The sequence below is a fragment of the Pieris napi genome, chromosome 18 (assembly GCF_905475465.1).
Source record: "Pieris napi chromosome 18, ilPieNapi1.2, whole genome shotgun sequence".
Taxonomy (NCBI): Eukaryota; Metazoa; Arthropoda; class Insecta; order Lepidoptera; family Pieridae; genus Pieris; species Pieris napi.
Window position 1 is genome coordinate 11228681 of NC_062251.1, and position 17332 is coordinate 11246012.

General features: G+C 34.9%; 2 protein-coding genes and 1 non-coding gene across 8 annotated transcripts in view; all 3 read right to left on the reverse strand.

Annotated features, from left to right (window-relative positions):
- LOC125058687 (tumor necrosis factor ligand superfamily member 13-like) overlaps positions 1–17332 on the reverse strand; it is a 76817-nt gene that overhangs the window by 19609 nt on the left and 39876 nt on the right. The window lies entirely within an intron of this gene.
- On the reverse strand, positions 308–426 carry LOC125058938. The gene has a single exon (XR_007118552.1). It is a non-coding gene; the product is annotated as a 5S ribosomal RNA (ribosomal RNA).
- Positions 11091–16321, reverse strand: LOC125058710. Of its 3 annotated transcripts, XM_047662852.1 has the most exons (9): positions 16067–16321; positions 15654–15793; positions 15370–15555; positions 15220–15294; positions 14933–15007; positions 14646–14720; positions 14459–14527; positions 13272–13334; positions 11091–12900 (listed from the first exon to the last, which is right to left on the reverse strand). In XM_047662852.1, the coding sequence occupies exons 2-8, from the start codon at positions 15657–15659 to the stop codon at positions 13329–13331; spliced, it is 492 nt and encodes a 163-aa protein (XP_047518808.1). In that variant the 5' UTR covers positions 15660–15793; positions 16067–16321; the 3' UTR covers positions 11091–12900; positions 13272–13328. The 3 variants fall into 3 exon arrangements, 2 of the variants coding, with proteins under 2 accessions (XP_047518808.1, XP_047518807.1); XM_047662851.1 differs by having other exon boundaries at positions 15654–16315; XR_007118476.1 differs by lacking the exons at positions 14646–14720; positions 14933–15007 and having other exon boundaries at positions 15654–16312.

Below are 17332 nucleotides of genomic sequence, written 5' to 3' on the forward strand. Positions count from 1 at the left end.
TTCGTTGGATTACAATATTAAAATTTAACATAATTAAATGTAAAGGAGTGCAACTGGCGGCCTTATCGCTTTCGATGGATTCTTCCAGGAAACCACTGTGAGTAAAAAAAAATGTATTAAATTAGATAAGGTAGGCAAGAAGTGCAAAAATACAAATTGCATTTGTTATTAAGAAAAAAGAAAAAAACTTTAGAGGTGTCAAGGGACACCCGGATGGAACGAAATTCCTTTCGATTAATTTATATGTTAATTGGTATCATAACAGTATGATAGATTATCTCGACACCAATCTTACGACGAAAAAAAAAGCCAACATCACGAGGTGTTCCCAGGCGGTCACCCATCGAAGTACTGACCTCGCCCGACGTTGCTTAACTTCGGTGATCGGACGAGAACCGGTGTATTCAACGTGGTATGGACGTTGGCGATACCTAAATCGAAAATGTAAAATATAACAACTATAGCAAAAAATGTCGTTACAACTTTTGATCTTAATTTATCCGTCTAGCCCCCTTTCGCAACGCGCGATAAGGAACTTCGTTCCAAAAAAAACTAAACAGGAACAATATATTATTTGCAAATAAACGTATCAAAATATATCGATAAATACATACAAGTGAAGTAAAAATATTTGATAAAAATTAAAACATCACCTTAATACCTTACAAATTCGATTAAACAATCAAATACTAGGCCGATTGCAATTAATATGCCGTTAGGAAACGTTAAATCCTAATCGGTCATAGTAATCAAAAATACCCTTACAATTTAGTTACACTATAATTTTCGGGGCTATTACGAATTAGGTTTTCTAGTTAGAATTATTTTATAAGGTCTAAGTTTTGATATAGTGTTGTGCTCACTGCTATTTGGACAAAAATCACAGGTCATAGTATCGCTATATAAAAACAACTGTTATAGTACTAGATATATGTAAAAAAATCTCTATGGGTTAAAGACCATAACCAGTTGAGTATTGTTTAAAATAAAAACTTTATTTTTTATTTTTTTTTAAAGACAATTCACACCAATAGACCGAGTCCCATGCTAAGCTGGTTAAGCTTGTGTTATGGGTACTAGGCAACGGATATACATTCATATTATAGATAGATAGACATATAAATACATATTTAAACACCCAAGACCTAAGCACAACACTAAATGCTCATCACGTCGATGTTCGTCTCAGCCGGGGATCGAACCCGGGACCCATGGATTCGCAGTCAGGGGTACTAACCACTAGACCAATAATAATAATAATAATGAGTCGTCAATATAAATCTTTAAGTTTATCGTAATCAATAGTATTTAAAACTAGCCCATAATATTCAGTTTCAGCAATAACGAATTTTACTCACTGCTTTTTTCGAGATTTCATCCAAGTAGGTATGGAAATTTTATAGTCTAGTAATGGATTGACAAATGCAGCTGAAAGCCATCAAATGGTGTAAGGTGGCACAGGACAGGGAGTGCTGAAAGTTTCCCGTTTCCGTGGCCAAAACACTCTTTTGAGTTACAGAGCCAACGGGGTAAGCAAAATAGTAGTTTTATTAGACAGATATAACAGAACAGTGAGAATAATTTATCTAATTAAATTATCTTATTTTCCATGCTTTATAAAATCGTTCAACTGCAATCGTTTCTTGGTTGGCTACTGTACAGCTTGCTAGTTCGTGGACTGTGTTAAGTGTGTTTAAAATTTATCTGTATTTAATGTCAGGAGTATCTGAATAGTATAATATATAATGTATGTATGAGACAGCTGCACTAGATGACTAAATATATGAGAGGGTGAGACGTAAGAACCTAACAATCCTACGGATCCCTAAGCCCTACAGACGTACCCTAACACATGAATAGTGAATATATAAATATATAGATAAGTACGGGATGTCTGCACCAAGAGACCTAAGGCAACAGACGGAGCCCTACGGGTAGGATCAAAGGTTCGAGGTGGTGGGATTATCTCAAAGCTACCGGGCAGGCTCACCACGATAATTAAGGGCTTGAAGTAGTCCTCCCCACTTTGAGAGGAAGCGAGAAATGAACAAGACAGAGCAATATTCAAATCTCATTTATTGTTATAAAACAATATCTTAAATACTAATTACACCTATTCACACATACATGATATTTTGGTAGTGAGCTGTTGGTGTATCGCGCAACCTCAGCTATTAAAATATGGATGGAACACATATGATCCGTGTCAACAGCTGATTAAAATTTAAATAAAATATAATTAAAATTGCTCTTCAGCTGTTAATATCTAGCACTCATCGGATCCATGTCAGCAGTTCGTTCATGGTCAAATGATGAAATCTGAACAGATATTATAACTAATCTAATTATCATTACAGCATCATTCAGACTGATTAGTATTATTAATATTTAATTTATTTTATTATAATTTTTGCAACATAACGACTGTATAGGGTGGGTGGGGTGCTGTTTAGCCCAACCAAGCAGCGTATACCATTCATCAGGTACATAAATGATTTAGTTTTTTACTGATCTTTCTAAAAGTGCATGAACGCTATCTGCCTCGTTTTGAGTATGTTCCTTTTCAAAGAAACGATGGCACAAGTCTATCTTAAATTTTTCGCTTATAAACAAGGTACATATTAAATACAATACGATTGCGATTCTGGCCTGCGTAGTTCTTTGACTAGAATAAAAAAAGGGTGCGTGTACTTATGTACGCGCGTAAGAAGTTATACTTCTTTGGCATTATTAAAAATAGTTTTTGATTGCATGCAAATAATTAATTACAATTAAATAATCAAAGACTGGAAAAGGAGTCATTAAAGTCAATAAAGTTCAGTTTACATTTGAAAAATTAATTAAATAAATATTTATTATTATTCTCTTACATTAAACAAATAAAACACTATTTATCTTTAAAACATTTTTATTTCATTATACTATTTATTTTTAAGTGACTCTAATGTCTTCATCAGAATTTCGGTTTGTAATTTTAAATTAATCATTACTTGGTTGTGCATCTACGAGGCTTCTCCAAAACTACTTGCTTTCTGCAACAAATAAGAGAATATTAATTTAAGCTCTGTCCATGCAAAACTTAAATTTTTTTATAATTCATATTATAAATTTTTTAACACATTTATATTAATATAATTATATAAATGTGTTAATAATATGATTTGTAGCACATGCTACAGACCTGGATAGCAACTTTCTTTTATTCTATTTAGAGATAGAGATAATTTAAATATAATACCGGTGTCTTCCTTGTAGGTTTCTTTGGAGTTGTTCGGGGATTCTTGTTGTTCAGTTCGACATGATTTTCTTTAACCTTTCTTTAATCCTACAAAATAATGAAATTGTTAAGTTATGTTGTCACTGTTGTGCACACCTTTGTTTGGCTTTTTTAGTATTCAAGTTATGTCAAAACTGATTTATTACCTTGTCATTGTTGGCTTTATTTGCTTTTGGGATATCAATTGTTTCCAAAATGATTTTATTTGTAATAACCTGAAATATATAAATAACATCTATTAATTTAAGTATCATGGTGAGTGGTTCGCACTCAGGTATTAAGGTGTATTATACCCACTGTCCATTATAAGTGGGAATGGGCTCACTTCTGGCAGGACAGAGTTTCGGTACTACAAGTGCAACATGGATGTTTTGAGGTATTACAATATCTCTAACTACCCTGTAGGGGAATAAAGTAATGTTGTAAGCATATGCCTATGCTTGAAAGGTTGAACCTTGAACATCACCATACATCATATTTATAATTAACATTCCTACCTCGACACCATCACAATCAAATTCATTGAAATCTACTTCAAACCATTGTGTCTCGAGAAGGTGATGGTGGCTTTGTTCCACCTCCAGTTTTTGATGTTTCACGGCGATAAGATGACAACTCTTTTTTTGTATTCAATTTAGTGCACTTCCACTGATTCATCAATTGTTTTTTGTCTCTTGTCCTTATATTTGCTAGATTAAATCTGATGTTTTGATTAAATAATGTGGTCATTTTTTTGAGATGCAGGTACTTATTAAAATGTTTACTTCTCTGTTATATCGCTCCAAGCCTTCATTTTCTCCTTATTAGTATTCGTGCTTAAATCTTTGTTCTCGATTATTGATATATAGGGTCGTAGAATATTTCTAAAAAGTTGCTGTAACAAACGCAATAAACAAAAGCAATGAATAATGGTTCATGTTTCAGTTTTAATCAACAATAATACTCGATAATACATACGGATAGTTAACCTCAATTGTATTGAAGCACTCAGGAAGGTTAGCACAGTTTTTTCACAAATATTTTATATTATTTCACAAATATTTTGTATAATGAAAATAACTAGGTATATAATTATTAATTTTAAACAATAATTAAAACTCCTATATTTGTTTAAAAGGTAAATGTCATTGTCAGATGTCAATTGTCATGGTCATTCAAAATTCTTGTTAAGCTGCTAAGCTAGAATATGCGTGAAGTTAGCTTCACGCATATTCTATTTCTTTTTACTTGTAGTTTGTCTTATTCCCATCTCGCTCGCGCACGCTATATCACACTGCCAATTTTGTGTCATAGGTGCGCGCGCAATCGTAAAATTTCACTCTCATCAATTTTTCATAACGCGCCTAAAGAAGTACAACTTCAAAAAATGTCTTAATGTTAAAAAAGTATCGTAATGTCGTGGGGTGCATGGTGTCAATAGTTATGAATATTTAATTGACAGATATGAGAATGATTATCATTTCGATAATATCTTGAAAAGCACCCTCGCTTTTTTTACAATAAAACATTTTTTTTCTTATTCAAACTATTAATAACTTATATTTATTAATTTTTTTTACATTATTCTTAATTAATATTTATTAAAATTTATTTTCTCTTTTTTAGTTTAGTTTTCTATATAAAGCGTGTGTTCTAGTTTTTTTTAAATATTTTTTTTTTTTTATATTATAGCACTAATTTTAACTTTATGCCAAATTCAAGTGAAAGGTTGGGAAACTACACGCGAGAAAACAAAAACAAAGACATCAGAAGGAAATAAAGGGATAAGCTGGTTAAAAACAAAATATATACACAAACATATTTCTGGATATCACGTTAGTATAATTAGTATTGCGTCTGTGAGAAATACGCATTGTAGTCTGTTGAGAATATCTTAAACTTATACTCTGTGATTAAAAATGCATTGACGTTGTACATCTGTAGCAAATGTCACTACGCATTACGCAAAAATAAAACTAGTGTCAATTTGTCAAATTAATTTTCTATTATGGTGGTCGTTTACATATTTAAGTTGTTTTATTTAGAAAATTAGTGTTTTAAGTATATTATTGTAAGTTTTGATGGCGTTTTAGTAAGTGAGTACTGAGTGTATCAGTGTTCGAATTCCTGTCTTTTTTACTCGTGGAAATCAATGGATATATTTGAAGAAGTAAGGTATGCGAGGCGCGTACTCTTTAATTAGTTCTACGCTACGCTACTCCGAGTCGAAGAAAAGGTGGTTTTTGTTTTGAAATGGTGTGATACGTTGACAAATTGAGATTACAGTTATGTGGGATGCGGCCCGCTACGGGGTCAACGACGTCTATCATCGAACCCGTTAAATAATATCACATCAGTTTTGCTTAAGATTATAATTGATTCCGCATAATCCGCATTGCTTTAATTTTGTATAATATTTACATGTGTAAACCAAACAGCGTTGCCAGACGTCCCGATTTTGGCGGGACGTCCCGATTATTAAATCAAAATGAAATGTCCCGCGCGGGACAGGCTTAGTCCCGCTTTTCGGGAATAACTCGATAGCAATAAGAAGTGTGAACTACCACCACCGCACAATAATGGATTATGGAACCAACTCTTTCAACAGTATACAAAAAAAAATACCAGGATTATCTTCAAACTTTATATTAAGTATCCTACCATCAAACTGCTTTCCAAAACGCCTTTCATTTTGAAATGCTTCGTAAATTTAATGAAATCAGAGTTACTCATCAAGTTTAATCTGCAGCTAGAAGAGTTCTTCGTCTTTTTTAAAGAGAAAAATGAAACTTTTAAAGAAGTTATATCTTCATAGAAATATTATGAATAAGTAATTCTTATAAATAATTATTACTGTCTTATTGTAAGTTGTAATTTAAAACACTCACTCTTCAGAGTATTGTTTGAGACGCCATATTTTTCTAATAAATAAAACTTTTTTTATTTAGATTTTTTTGTTTTTTAATCAGAAGATGAATAAGAACTATTTAACGATAGGTTTAATCTGATTTAAATACATTTTCTGTGACTATTTTCGTTGTCTATTGTCACGCAAACGTGATTTGAACTCAATTAAAAACATTAATATTTAAAAACTTCTGATTTTTTTTTTAATATGTCTCGCTTTCGACAAATGAATCCCGCTTTTTTCACTTTAAAAGTGCCAAAATCCCGACTTGACTAAAAAGAAATCTGGCAACGCTGAAACCAAAGTACTGACAAGACATATCGTGGTACATATTGATATTAAGTTCTATCTATGCTGTGCAGAATTAACATATTTTCTATATTGATAATAGACCTAATCACTAGCTATATTTATTAGGAGAATATTGAACATTCATAAAGTGCGACTCGACTTCATGTAGCTTAGGAAGACATTGTAAAAGTGATTTATATAGTCCTACTTGCAAGAATAAACTATTTCATTACATTTCATTGTAATTGTGAGCGGCCACCTCAAGATGATGGTGGAGACCATTCTCGAGTCCTCACAGTACTTTGGTGAGTCCATTACTTCTTACTCATAGCTTATTAGCTTCCTTTACATATTTTTTTAATACATGCTGTTACACATTATGTATTATTTTGTAAGGTAAATTAAACTTAAGTTTGTATAATGAAACTATTATATTTTTATTAAAGTTAACATTGTTTTAGTTTCAACCCTTGCTTTGCAATTATTAAAGACTAATTATGGGTAATTAGTAGTTGGCAAAATACTATTTTTCAGTTTTACTTGATCATATCTTAGTTATACTATATAGTACTTTTTATGATGACTCTCGTTATTCATTGTCTCATTCTGCATCTAAATCACCTGTATATTATAATATGACTTGCCTTGTTTACCTATGAGGTTTGTATCATTAAAACTAAAAGTTTTTAATAAAATTTATTGTGTATAATCATTCTTGTTATATTATGCTGTCTCTCTGCATTCTAAATTTGAAAGCCAAAATAATTACAATTTCAATCCTGGATAGAGATGGGCCCTCGCAGGTGGCCAACGCCCCACCAACTGCTGCCAGCACATCGGGGGTGGCGTCGTCGGGGCCGGGGCTGCCCACGTCCCTGACGGGGGCAGTTTCGGTCACCGGGGCACACGTCCCTATGGAGGTAGCTACACAACCACCGTCACCGGTGCAACTAACTTCGGATGATGAGTTGTTTCAGGAGACCGGGGGGAGTGAACTCAGCGACAGCTGTCTGCGCTCCTCCCCATCGCCGAACTGACCTCATCCAGGCTAACCTCCAGCACAGTCAGACAGCGTCGGCTTCCCTACGCAGACTGCTGGAGACCAACCCGAAGACCATCGCCGTGATCCAGGAGCCGTGGATCAGAAATGGCAAGATATGTGGCCTGGGCAGCACCGGTGGTAAACTTTTACTGGATACCTCCGTAAGTAACCCTAGAACTTGCATAATCTTGCCTAAACATGTACCAGCACTTCTAATAAACGAACTCTGTTCAAGGGACCTTACAGTTATTAGGTTACCCAGAAACGATCAACCAGACGTCGTCCTGGCGTCCGCCTACTTACCAGGTGACGAGGACGTGCCCACTCCAGAACTCGGCCTTCTGGCTGACTACTGTGAGAGGGAGAAACTGGAGCTAATCATCGCGGCGGACTCCAATGCGCACCATACGTTATGGGGTAACGCTAATACCAACACTCGAGGTGAGGATATGCTTAATTTTATACTTAGCAATAACCTTATCTTGGCAAACAATGGCTCAAAACCAACTTTTATCAACGCGCGTTCGCAAACTATTATTGATTTAACAATGGTAACTGCTGGTCTGTCAGATCACATACAGGACTGGCACGTATCCAACGAGTTATCATGCTCGGATCATAGGTGGATCCGCTTTGCAATCAAAGGGGAGCTACCTAAACCTCAACCTAGACGCATACCGCGGAGAACCGATTCGGTAAAATTCTATAGACTTATCAGCTCCGAGGTTGACAAACTATCGATACCAACCACCATAAATATACAAGATATAGACAAACATGTAAACAACCTAACGTCCCTGCTCCTGACAAGCTATGAACGGTCGTGTCCCCTTACCATACCAAGATGGGGGGGAGACATAACTGGTGGTGCCCCGAACTGGAGAGACACCGACGGAAGGTCAGGAAGCTGTTCAATAGAGCAGTGAACACACGGTTACCCATCGACTGGGACAAGTACACGGTCGCGAGAAGGCGATTCAAAAAACTTTTACGTACTAGGAAGCTAGAGTGTTGGAGACACTTCTGCACCAGTATTGAAAACAACAACCAGGCAACCAGGGTGAAATCATGCCTCTCCAGAGAGCCCAATCACTCGATCGGCTGTCTTAAAAAACCTGACAACACATTTACAAAAACTGATTCAGAAACATGTGAGCTACTACTGGCAACGCACTTTCCGGGTTGCATAATAGCCAACGAACTAGCCTGGCAACCATACTCAGAGAGAGCCACCGACAGTTCAGACTGGCAAGTAGCTCACAAAATAATCACTAATGAAAAAGTAACGTGGGCAATCAACTCCTTCCTACCATTCAAAGCGGCTGGTTTGGACGGCATCTTCCCAGGCCTACTAAGATGGAGTGGGAACTTAATAGTAGACTATCTGGTCTCTGTCTTCCGAGCCTGTATAGCCCACCGGTACATACCCTTGAAATGGAGAGAAGTAAAAATCATATTCATCCCAAAACCAGGTAAAGAGGACTATACCCAAGCGAAGTCCTTCAGGCCCATTAGCCTTACTTCATTCTTCTTAAAAACGATGGAGAGGCTGGGAGACCTGGAGATACGCAGCCGGGTATCGCTATCCAAATTCCTACACCCTAATCAACATGCCTATAGCTCGGGCAAATCAACGGACTCATCACTCCACAACGTCGTGTCTCGCATTGGCAACTCCTTGAAGTTAAAGCAGTCAACCCTTGGTGCATTCATTGACATCGAGGGCGCTTTTGACAAAACAAACTTCACAAGCATAACCAGGGCACTAAGGACATGTGGAGTACCATCAACCCTTATAGAATGGATAAACAACATGCTAAAACAACGAGCTATACAGTTCACGGTAAACTCCACAACACGAGGCATTGTCAGCAGGGGATGTCCACAGGGAGGTGTTCTATCGCCGCTACTGTGGAACCTCGTAGTTAATGAACTTATCACAGAACTCAACGCTGACAATCTCTACACTGTGGGTTATGCTGATGATATAGCTATTTTGATATCTGGGAACTTTGAAAGCACCTTATGTGACCTCATGAGAAGAGCTTTCAAGGTGATTGAGAGATGGTGCAATGAGCACGAGTTATCTGTCAACCCAACAAAAACAGAACTAATACTTTTTACCAACCGAAGAGTTCTCGGACCGTACAGACTTCCGAAACTCTTCAACACTGAATTCAGACTCAAGAATGAAATCAAGTACCTAGGTGTGATTCTGGACAGTAAACTGCTCTGGAACAAACATCTAGAACACAAACTAAACAAAGCAACGATCGCCTTTTATCAATGCAAAAAGATGCTAGGCGTGAAATGGGGCTTGTCGCCTAAGATAACATTATGGATATACACTGCCATAATCAGGCCAATGCTAGCCTACGGAGCCCTTGTTTGGTGGCCCAGAACAGAACTCCAAACGGCAAGTACCAAACTTGGACGCTTCCAAAGGCTTGCTTTGTCCGCTGCTAGCGGTTGCATGAAAACAACACCAACTGCAGCAATGGAGATGGCCCTGCAGATCTTACCCCTGGACCTACACATACAGCAGGAGGCAGCCCTGGCTGCTATCAGGCTTATGGTACTGGATCTATGGGGAAAAAATCACTATAGTGCACACACAGCGATTCTCAACAGGGCAATAGAGTATCAACCTCTTATTGCTGCGCCCTGTGATAGAATCACTAACCAATTAATATTTAACAGGAAATATCACATACAACTGAGAGAAGAGGAACATGATCGGTCGACCGTGAATGAGCTACGTATATATACAGATGGATCCAAAACGGGGTCTGGCTCAGGCGCTGGCATATTCTCTCTTGATCTCAACATTAACATACACCTACCTTTGGGCACACAGAGCACGATATTTCAATGTGAATGTGTCGCCTTAACCGAAGCAGCCAGAGCCGTGCAACGGCTAGGGATTAATGACTTTTGCATTAAATTCGTATCCGACAGTGCATCCGTGCTGATGGCGCTCGGAAACAAAAAAACCAACAGCAAACTAATACTGGAGTGTCATGAAGCACTGGAGGTCATAACCCGAACCAATAGGGTTACCTTGCAGTGGATAAAGGGACACAGTGGATCTCTCGGCAATGATGCTGCAGACGAGCTTGCGAGAAGAGGCTCCGGAATGATGCCTGCTGGCCCGTATCCGCTCCTCCCTTTGCCCTTCTCGCTGGTGCGAACCTGGATTCGCCAGAGATCCGCTGAACTCCAGCAACAACGATGGTCGCATGGTGCGGCCTGCAGACAGTCCAAAGTGGCTTTGCCAGCAGTAAACCCGCAACTGACAAAGCGACTACTTAACTTAAATAGAACTAACCTTAAAATAATGATAGGGACAATAACGGGTCATTGCCTCCTAAATAAACATCTTTTTATCCTAGGCGCGACAGACAGCCCCCTGTGCAGAGGCTGTTTCAGCGCAGAGGAAACAGTCACCCACGTAGTCCTGGAATGCGAGGCTGTGGCTAATCAACGTGAAAAAATCCTCGGAACGGTGAGGTCGCTCCGGGAAGCCTGTGAAGTGCCCAGGAGACTTCTGTGCTTCTGGAAGGAGCTAGGCTGGCTAAATTAGCCAGGACTCGTACGCACAACGGACCAACCTCGAGTCTAATTGCGGAGAAAGGAGTCCTTCAACCCTAACCCTAATTACAATTTGACACAATACCTTAAGAAAGTCTTAAATAGATATTATCATTAACAAGACATGTATTATCACTCTGATGCTAATATTTTTCTTTACTTTTCTCCCTAGTATTGAGGCTAGCAGGAACCCCAGCTGTAGAGCGGGACACAGGCCTTGTACCATCAGACTCTTTTCCGATTGATGCAATGTGTGAAGTGGATGGAAAAATAATAAATTAGTCACTTTATAATTAAATCAGTTTTATAACTTTAAACACAATTACTTACATTTCATTTATTATTACATTTTATACATATTAACATAAACATAATAGGTGACTAAGCTCAACCTTACATTTCCAAATATTTATTTCTAATAATAGATAGAAAATGGATAGATAAAAAACTCTGATATATTTTTTATTCTTCCTTTATATTAAATATATATTATAAATTAGGGATGCATCGATACGCCTTTTTGCCGATACGATACCGATACTCTTATAGAAATATCGCCGATTCCGATACCGATACTTATTGAATTCAAATTAAATTAAGGTAAAATATATCAAGTTTGGTTAAAGTTTTTAATTATTATTATAAAATATAAACAGTCACAAACTTTGAATAAGATTAAAGGTTTAGTAAATAAAATTAAGAATTAAGAGTAATAGATAAATTAAAATAAAATAAATAACTGTTAATAATTAAAATTAACATTGATAGGATTTTTGTAATTCTGTATTGTATTTAATTTGGTATTGAAAAAATACTACGCGCGATAGCAGTTAAAAACCAACTAAAGTGTCTAGCGAAATGGAATACGCGGGGACTAAGCGGGTGTGAGGGGCATAGATAGTCCGTGCCTCGGTTCCCACGCCCCAGATCAAACAAGATGCGCGTTTATATTACTTTTTTTAAAGCGCGAAATTTGAAAAGTATCGTTGTATCGGCAATTAAAATATAGCCGATACCGATATATCAGAAAACCCAAAGTATCGCCGATATATCGGTATCGGATGCATCCCTATTATAAATACATATATACTGTGCTTTATGTTTGAATGTGTATTCCGTTTTTTGCTTTTGTGTACAATGTAATTGTTGGATACTGTTGAGCAAATAAATAAAAAAATATTAATTTGTTTTATTTATTTCTAAGATCCATATTATCCTTATTATTTAATATAAATACTGGAAACTACAGTTGACTTGAGCCTTGAATAACCGATTTAATTCCTGGAGGTTTCAGCTTTTTGGCGCACGTCGCCCCGCCTTACAATTATAATTTTAAAATGCGCCTGATATAAAACTTGCGCAATGTCGCAACATACTCCCGGCCGTTGAAACTCTTTCAACATTCTTTATTTATTCTTCTAGTATCGGAAACTTTCTGGACACTCCATCTAAGCCTATTTCTCAGCCGCTGCACTCGACCTAACTTCCAGCAGAGAGGAGCAGTATTGTGCTCGGCTATCAGCACTAGGTCCCCAATATTAAGATTGGCAGAGTTCTCTCTCCATTTAGTGCGCTGTTGTAATTCCGCCATCGTCTCCGAAAGTGCTGCCTTAATTGCTCAATTCTCTGGTACCTTTGTAAGTGACTAAATTTGAATTCACCAAGACCTTTAGAAGGCACTGAGGTTAATGGGCGTCCAATAAGAAAGTGTCCTGGGGAAAGGGTATTTAAATGTTTATTGTATGATGATGGATTTGCAGAATACTCCTTCTGGCTTCTTAATTTGGCCATAGCTACATCATATTATGCTGCCTGAAATATCAATTATATATATACAATAAAATATTTGCTTTTCAGTCTGAAAATGTTATTTTGCTCATTTAGATGTAAATTAATATCACAGATCTAATTACATAAGGAAAATGTTTTTATTTTCTCTTGTATTAACTCTTTAGTTTATAAGGAATTTAAAATTTGTACTATGGTGTAGACCCACAGGCGCTTCATTCATTTTTAATGGTACAGTAATAATTGGAAAGAAACGGGAGTTTACATTATTGAAAAAACTTCTCTGTTTATACATATGCAGCCGTGAAAGTGGGTTCTTGGCAGGTATATTTAGTCTATTTTAATCCAAGAGTAAGCTTTAAAATTATGGCATAAATATTTAAATATTGACTTACAGATAGTGTTGTGGTTTCTACGTCGTAATCGTAGATTTCAAGCGCATCCCGAAATCATCATAACTAGTCAAAACGAATGCATTCATTTTCAAACATATTCATCCATTGCATAGCATTAGAATTGTGCTTATGATTTTTTCGAGCACAAAGCAGTATTTTTAGGTTTTGTTGCTTATTTTACAGAAACAACACAAATAATTTTAGATTTTGCATCTTGGCCGGCATTAGCTTGAACTTGAAACAAAGTCTGGTGGCGTCACATTCAGACATTTTTGTTTCTTTCTATAAATTACAATTTAAACAAACAAAAATGTTGTTTTATAAGGGAGTTAACTCAAATGTGTTGCAAATGCTATTTCAGTTAAAAATCACTTTTATCCTATATCTTTTATAATCAATTAAAAATGTACTCATAACAAACACTTCATAATCAAATTAAAAAAATAAAAATGACACATGTCAATGTCTTTTCCACAGACTAACAAACAAATCTAAATGAACATTTATAAAAACAAAATAGATAATGAATAATTAGTAATAATAATAATTTTTCGTTAGTCCATTACGCCACGAAGCAAAAAATCTAAATATGCCCATCAACAAGAGTACAATTCACTCAAGTTTATGCTAGTTTTTGACAGTTACAATAGATGACGCAATATTTAATATAGCGACACCTGTTGTAATTTTCATAAATTTAGAAGATAATACAACGGCAGAACTAGCACCATTTGAACAAATACACGGAAACAACTAAACTGAGGATAACGACATCTACCGTAACCCTTTCATTATTGTGTTTTACTAACAATTCGACGGCTCCGGAGAACAAAATGATAACCGCTATTATCATAGTTTTAGTATTATAAATTATTGCAAATTCAGGATCCTGAGGTGCTAATACATCTGCCCATTTTTTTTCAGATTTTTCTTTTGTTTATTTAAAAAGTTAGAAAAAGATATTATTTTATTCAACAATTTTTTTGGATCTAACAATATACGATAACATTGCTTTGCCAAAATATTTTTGATGACTACGCACAATGTCAGCTTTTATCTTAATATTCTAGTAAATAATACCTACCGCGTCTATGACAAACGCACTTATCATTTTATTCTAGTTCAAAATTAGTTATGTGTATTTCCAAGAATCAATCAATTTTTAAAAGTAATAGATAGTAACTCACATTTATATTTTCAGCAATTGTTGGGTTTTCTTGAATATCTAGGTTAATGTTAGATATTGTACTTGGTTCCTAAAAGTAAAAATATGATATAGGATTTTAAATAAACAATTAAGTCACAAAACTCAAAAGATAGGTGAGATGATTACATTAATTTCATAAACACTTTATTATTTTCTACTTGACTTACAATTAAAGTTACTGGTGCAATACTATGCGGTGGTGTAAAAATTCTAATACTGCCTGAGGAACTACTGGTTGGGCCCTGTGAGAAATATATATTAATAACATTCATTCAAAAATTTTAGTCATAAGCATTTTTGGGTGTAGGTTTTCTTACTGAAAATGGATGAACTCGAAGTGAAGGTGATATAGGTTCTATTATTTTAAATAAACAATTAAGTCACAAAACTCAAAAGATAGGTGAGATGATTACATTAATTTCATAAACACTTTATTATTTTCTACTTGACTTACAATTAAAGTTACTGGTGCAATACTATGCGGTGGTGTAAAAATTCTAATACTGCCTGAGGAACTACTGGTTGGGCCCTGTGAGAAATATATATTAATAACATTCATTCAAAAATTTTAGTCATAAGCATTTTTGGGTGTAGGTTTTCTTACTGAAAATGGATGAACTCGAAGTGAAGGTGATATAGGTTCTATTATTTTAAATAAACAATTAAGTCACAAAACTCAAAAGATAGGTGAGATGATTACATTAATTTCATAAACACTTTATTATTTTCTACTTGACTTACAATTAAAGTTACTGGTGCAATACTATGCGGTGGTGTAAAAATTCTAATACTGCCTGAGGAACTACTGGTTGGGCCCTGTGAGAAATATATATTAATAACATTCATTCAAAAATTTTAGTCATAAGCATTTTTGGGTGTAGCTTTTCTTACTGAAAATGGATGAACTCGAAGTGAAGGATCTCCATCATAAAATCTGTCACCCCCCATTAAAGAAATAATGCGCTCTTCCCATTCAGTTAAGTGCACTATCTCTGCTATACCACCACCAGTTTGACGTCTTTGACCAGTCCTTATGGCTGCTTTTTTTTTAACTGCACTCTTTTTATCACTCCAATACTATAAGTAGAAAATAGGGCATTACTTGCCTATATTTCAACTTTATGGTTGAATGGATGGAAATTGATGGTAAAAAAAAATATGAATTTTTAACATACCTTCATCCATCTTTTCGGAGATTTAACACAGCCACTCCCTTCACTATTTAGTTTCAAAGCTAACTTGGACCACTCGCCGTGAGCATGCTGTCGAGCTGAGGCTATTTTTGAAAATCCTTTTGCTAAACTAGGCTGATCTTCTAAAAATTTCAATAAAATTTCCAACTGATTTTGCGACGGATGGGCTCTTCTTTCCATATTAAAAGTACAATTATATTTTAAAGATCTCTGTATCCTTACACTTTGAAACTCTACAATAATAAATCTTAAGAGTTTCCTAAAAAGCTGTCGTTGCCAACGTAATTCTTTCTGTTTTAAAATTAAAACTTAAACTTATATTAGACTTCAATCAATACAATAATTAGAAACAAGATTTTTGCTTCTCTCTGAAAACTTACATAATTATTTTTTACCTTTTAGTTAACCTTAATTAATCTTTAAGTTCAACAAAAATCAAATATGAAATATTCGTTATTTGTTTACTAAATGTAAACTTTGACAATTAAGAATTTTAAATTTGACAATTAACTCTTTTTATAAATAAAATGAGTCAATTGTCACGATATTAATAGACAACAACTCACTAGGTTACCTCCCTCCACTTATCAAGACGTAATGTAAAATTTCTTAACAGAATACCATGAGATTCCAAAAATTACGTCAGTGACGAAGGGAGCGCTGTTACTGCGTAGTGGACTCACGGAATAACTATTATTTTATAAAAAGAGTTAATTGTCAAAATTTTCATCATACATAAGCAAAATATTTTTAATAAAACAAAATGGTCGACGTTTGAAACGTTTGAACTTCCAATTAAGAGTTTATATTTCGTATTAACCCGACAACTGACCAGCCGTGGTGTATATGAGCGACAGAAACTTAAAAATATTAATTATGTTTCAGCACGAAACAAGGGATACCTAACATCTGGATATATTGTAAAAAATTTAAGAATATTATCTTAACAAAAAGATAAAAGATGATGTCACGCTAAAAGTGATTCTCTCAGCAAATGGGCTACGGATTTAAAGTAAACAGGATGGATAGGTGTTTTAAATTTTCAAAATGTTACTAAAGGTAACCAAGGTTAATACCAATGTTTTCATATAATATTTTGTTGAGTAATTATAAAATAAAAGGGTACCTATCTATAAAGAAGAAAAATTTGTGTTTATATATTTATTCATTTGTGTAAGTGCAAGTGTTGGTACTTTTTAGATGCCATGAAACTACTATTGCAACCTTTTTAAGTGATTCAGAGGTCAAACACACAACAACAATATTACCTATGTTTTTACTAACACTCATAAAAACTGAATTCTATTAAAACTATTTTAGAAATATAATAACTATCATAGTAAATAAATAGGAATAAGTAGTGTCTAGTAAAACAGTTAACAAAGTTTGTTTGTTTGATGGCAAATTTGAAGTCAAATGTAATAGGTTAAATCGAAGCGACATTGTAAAGAATAATGAAATTGTTGGTTTAAAATGTCAAATAAAAAAATATTTTTAGGTTTGCTAACTTCAAATTCCATTCATGAAATATAAGAAGTATTAATTTTAACTGATCAAGTTGAATTTAATTTAATTGTTCATATTTCAGAATACAAGTATAAATTATCATTTTAGGTATGTTGGATCAAATATATAAGCTTTCAATTGCTCAAATTCATACC